The sequence below is a fragment of the Pyxicephalus adspersus genome, chromosome 8 (genome assembly GCF_032062135.1).
Source record: "Pyxicephalus adspersus chromosome 8, UCB_Pads_2.0, whole genome shotgun sequence".
In the NCBI taxonomy this organism is placed as follows: Eukaryota; Metazoa; Chordata; class Amphibia; order Anura; family Pyxicephalidae; genus Pyxicephalus; species Pyxicephalus adspersus.
Genome location: NC_092865.1, coordinates 22,385,677 through 22,390,691, shown reverse-complemented (window position 1 = coordinate 22,390,691; position 5,015 = coordinate 22,385,677). Strand labels below are relative to the sequence as shown.

General features: G+C 37.3%; 1 protein-coding gene across 1 annotated transcript; it reads left to right on the top strand.

Moving 5' to 3' along the window:
• Positions 1 to 264: 264 nt before the first annotated feature.
• Positions 265 to 3,410, top strand: LOC140337182 (histo-blood group ABO system transferase 2-like). The gene is made up of 3 exons (XM_072420773.1): positions 265 to 365; positions 2,114 to 2,239; positions 2,726 to 3,410. Exons 1-3 carry the CDS (start codon positions 265 to 267, stop codon positions 3,408 to 3,410), a joined length of 912 nt encoding a protein of 303 aa, XP_072276874.1.
• The last annotated feature ends 1,605 nt before the right edge of the window (positions 3,411 to 5,015 follow it).

The following is a 5,015-nucleotide window of genomic DNA, read 5'->3' as shown; positions in this document are numbered from 1 at the left end:
TATTGACTTAAAATCACAGCTCAGATTAAGAGAGTGAGATTCAGTCAGCAGTGTTCATGTACTAATAATAAACATGCAGTAAAGAACAGAGCCAAATGACATTCTAAATGTTTTTTATGTATTTTTGTAGCTATCCCATGAAAGTGTATTTTTCCAGTCTTGGAGACCTTTGATAAGTCAGGCCAACTGTGTTAATTGACCAAATCACTGCATAGATGTTTTGTCCATTTTCTGTTGTTTTGTAGTTTACACAACTCAGAGTTAATGTTTCGACAAAAAACTGACTGGGTGAAGAAGGGAGATGACATATCTAAAAATCTGACACACTGTGATAGGAAACAACTTCTGAATCACTCAGGGAAAAGGTAAGATTAAACAATTTTATGGTTTATTCTAAATACATACGCATAGATAGAATAAACTGGGCTCGGTTTATTAAAGCTCTCCAAGACTGGAGAGGATAGACTATCATCAGTGAACCTGGGTGATCCATCAAACCTAGAATGTTTTAACACTTAAGCTCCTCCTGGAAGCTTTTTATATTGACAAAGCAGATTATGAGCTTACAAGCATGCCATGCCTTGGCAAAGTGTCAAGTAGTTTTGAGCAGTAAGGTCAGGGAAGCAAATTGACCACACCAATATAAATCAATTTCAGTAGGTCCAGCAGTCTTGAAAGATTACCAAGTTTTGAAAGGAAATTATTGAGAACTAAAATAAACAGCAATATTTACAAAATACGGTACTACTAGGGATGAGAATCAAAATTTGTTGGTTCTTCCTCAATCTAAAAGTAAAGCATAGGTGGGAAAATGTACTTGGAAAGCCACTACATCCCAACACAACAGTGGTTTGCAAGATGATATGTGTTTGGCAAATGAAAATGTACACATTGAATGTGAACATACCAATAGTAAGCTTAAAATTTAAAATGATAAACTAATTGACCCCCTGGAGTTTAAAAAAGGGGTTTCCTCCCTATGAATATAAATCAGTTTACTGAAATGCTTAACAAAATATTTTTACTTAGAATATGCTCTAACAGATGCCCACAGCTATTTCTCCCCAGCAATGATGGTGACAACACTATACTACTATAAAATATATTTAAAGTAGACCTAAACTGAAAAAACAAAAAACCAGCAGGAGGTAGTACTATTTGACAAAAGAGACATGCAATGTCAACTAACTTCCTGGCTCTTGGCGCCAAACACAGTGCCAGCCGCCAAGGATAATGTAACTCCTGCGGGGTTACATCATCCATTGACAGAAGAGGATCGCCATCTTCACAGAAGTCTGCCAACGGTAAAGAAGGTGCCTTCCATGCATATAGTGACCGCAGGTACTTGATGTGTCATCTCTTCAGGGTGACTGCACGGGCTAAGTGCAAACTTGTGCATACTTTATTCTTATCTGAGAAGCTCACCCAAACCAACGAGTTTACCTTCTTTTTATAAAAATGTAAATCCAACTTTATCTTTGGTAAATGCAGTTAGCTACAAAAATCAACAGCCATAAACTGCAGCTCAAATGCTATGGCATCCATCAAGACAAATCCACTGACCTCTACGCATTGCTTTACCTATGAATAAATAAAAACCATGTGAGTTAACATACTTTTTAAAGTAGCATCATGGTAATATAAGAATGGCCCCACTAGTTCAGTTTGGTACCTCATGCTTATTACAAATGTACTCCAACTTATACTTATCAATAAGTAGAAGGCAAAAAGGCACAGAAGGAGATATGCATTACTGCAGTACCATAAATAACGGAACCTTTATTAGTCACATTTCTCTAATCTGGGCTTGGTCATGGTTTTTGTTCTCTAAATATTAGGTAGCTGTATAGTTGTGAATAATACATACCAATGGGAGAAATTATTGGCAGGTCAACAGGTGCTAAATATATATATATATATATATATATATATATATATATATATATATATATATATACACACAGTATATAATGTCAATTGTCCTGGAATTGTAATTTAGGACTGCAACAAATTCAAAATTAGTCAACAGGACAACAATTGTTATTGTCCGGAAAGCTATACTGCATTAACTGAAGTTTTTAATATTGTTGTAATACATTATCTCTGTCATTAGGAAAGCTAGTCTTAATGTCCTCACGTCTTGGCTTGCTCCAATCATCTGGGATGGACATTATGACTTAAAAATTTTAAACGAACAACAGGACTCCAGGATAGGACTGTTCGTATTTGCTGTGAAAAAGTAAGTGAATATAGTTGTTTATGTGCGAAAGGATTGCTCTACTTCATATTTCTAAAGTATTGAGCAGTTAAACTGGAAACCCCTTATTTTTTTCCCATTGCTCCAGCTCAAGTGTTCTATCATATGCATTTTGAGGGCAGAAGGTTCATCCGGAGCACATCTGTCACACTAGTACAGCCATTCTCAAACATTTCAATCCATTCATTGACGAGAAATTTATCCCTATACTGAGCACACATGCATGGATTAATTTGTGCCTTTGGCACACGTTCTGCCCACAAAAAGTGTATGTCAGAACACTGTTCCTCTTTGATGCAATTTATAAGTTTTACAACCATCTTCACTATAGCGTGACAACCTAATAAAACAATTACTACACCTCCCACTCTCACTATTCCTTAAAAAAATAAAACTTTTAAAAGATCCCTTGTACAATGGTTAACTTGGTACTATGCAGCTTTATTTATATTATGCCATTTTTTACAGGTACATTCAATTTCTTGGTCCATTCCTGGAATCAGCAGAACATTTCTTTATGGTTGGTCATAATGTTACATATTATGTTTTCACTGACAAAGTGGGTTATGTAGTTAGGCCCACAATAGGTGATGGTCGCAATTTACAGCTGCACGAAATCACTGCTGACATAAGATGGCAAGACGTGTCCATGCAACGGATGGAAATCCTGACCATTATAACAAAGGAGCAGTTGCCAAATGAGATAGACTACTTGGTATGTGCCGATGTGGATATGGTCTTTAATGACTTTATGGGAGTGGAAATCCTTGGTGATCTATTTGCCACACTTCACCCAGGGTTTATCCTTGATTATCCACAAGCTTTTTCATATGAGCGGCGCAAAATTTCAGCTGCCTATATACCATATGGTGAAGGGGACTTTTATTACATGGCAGCATTGTACGGTGGGAAGGTGGAAGAAATCCACAAGCTGAGTACGGCTTGCCAGAATGGGATCAAGGAGGACAAGAAAAAGAACATTGAAGCTGTCTGGCAGGAAGAATCCCATCTCAACAGATATTTGATATACAATAAACCTACCAAGGTGCTTTCTCCAGAATATCTTTGGGACACAAGATTGCCCAATAGCGAATTTATAACAAAGAGGAGATTCTTAGCGGTGCATAAAAACCATGAGGAAGTAAGAAATTAAAATGTTATGACTGTTTCACATGCGTATTAATGTATTGCTGTTCTCCAAAGAACCATCATACAGGCTACACTGCCGGTTTACCTATTAAAAATAAAAGTTCACTTATAATATGTAAAATTACACTATATTTTGATTTTAAAGTAAAAAGGTTTTGCTACCATTGGAATTACCTAATTTCATCTGTGCATCTGTGCATTTGTTGTATAAAAAACTGATCTCTTGCAAATAACTGATGTTTTGTTTACCTGTGACAAGAATAGGTACCATGTCACGCTCTAGGCTTCAGTCAGCTCTACATACTTTTTGTTTCATTGGTAATATAGATGTACATACAATGGAGCTTTTTGTGACTGATTATATTGTGAATGAAGAGGAAGATAATAAAATGGTTTCCTTTTTACACATGATTGTTGCAGTCTGGAAAATCATGTTCCTACTTAAAGAATCATAAGATGGAAATGATAAATAAATGAAAACTATACATTATCGGGGAAATAACAAAACCAGGTTATTATATGGTTCATTTGATGTCTACCTGCCATGCATAGGGATGAGCGGCGAATTGGGCTGTTCTTGCTTACCAAATATGTAGGCGAGGACGGCCTTTGTAAATTCGGCTGGCGAGAACAAATTTTTGCAACCTGCAAGAGCAATCAGGGGACAGGAGGAGCTCCGCTCCTCTGATTGCTGTTGCAGTCTGAGAGGAGGAGTATCGCAGCTGCATTTATGAATGGAACCATGAGAATCCTCCTCTCAGAGAGACCCCCGGGCACTACAGGTTAGAATGAGGGCTTGCCCTCATTCTGATCTGTAGTGCCCGGGGATCGTTAACTGACAGGAGGATTCCCACGGCTGTATTTATGAATGCAGCCCTGATAATCCTCCTATAGTGATCTCTGATAGTTTCGCAAAATTTGGCTGAAATGTCGCGAACCCATCGGAACTTCAAGGAAATTTTCGCAAGAATGCCAGAGGCTCATTCCTAGTCATGCATTACTTCATTGATAGCTATTCACCAAAGAAGCCACTGTTTTGTAGGCTTTAGCAAACAATTACATCCTTAAACAGCAACCTTGGCCTTTTATTTCTTTGACTTGGTTTAGGATTTTAGAATCAAATTTTAGAAGTCCAGATGAAAGGGTGCCCTTTGAAGGGGCAAACTTTAAACCTGAGAAACATGCTAAGAGACGCTTAGAAACACATGTAGAGGGAATTATTGGCCCCTGGCAGCTTGTTAAAACCAGCATGTAGAGTGACCATCTGACTATTTACCAATCAGACATTTTAGTCCCTAAAATTTTAAGTCCAGATGAAAGGGGACCCTGTGGCATACTTTAAACCTGAGAAACACTCCTAAATGGTCAAATAAAAAAACAAAACAAAACATGGTGAACACAACCAAGCTTAAAGCTGCATTTTTTCTTTGTTATAAGAAATGCTGTTTATCTTACCTAGGAAATGCTTCAAGTGTCAATGTGTCAATTAAAAAAGCAATTCCGATACATAAACATTAGTTTATTTTTATTACAGCATACACATAACACGTATATTTACAGCAGACAAGATGCAGCTGGCATGGCCCCCTCTATCTATGTCTTGGCGATG

Excerpts from the sequence above, each read along its gene's own strand:
- LOC140337182 (XM_072420773.1), top strand. The coding sequence starts at position 265 with ATGTTTCGACAAAAAACTGACTGGGTGAAGAAGGGAGATGACATATCT. Across the intron at positions 366-2,113 it reads CTGAATCACTCAGGGAAAAG|GAAAGCTAGTCTTAATGTCC; the intron begins GTAAGATTAAAC and ends CTCTGTCATTAG. Across the intron at positions 2,240-2,725 it reads TTCGTATTTGCTGTGAAAAA|GTACATTCAATTTCTTGGTC; the intron begins GTAAGTGAATAT and ends CATTTTTTACAG.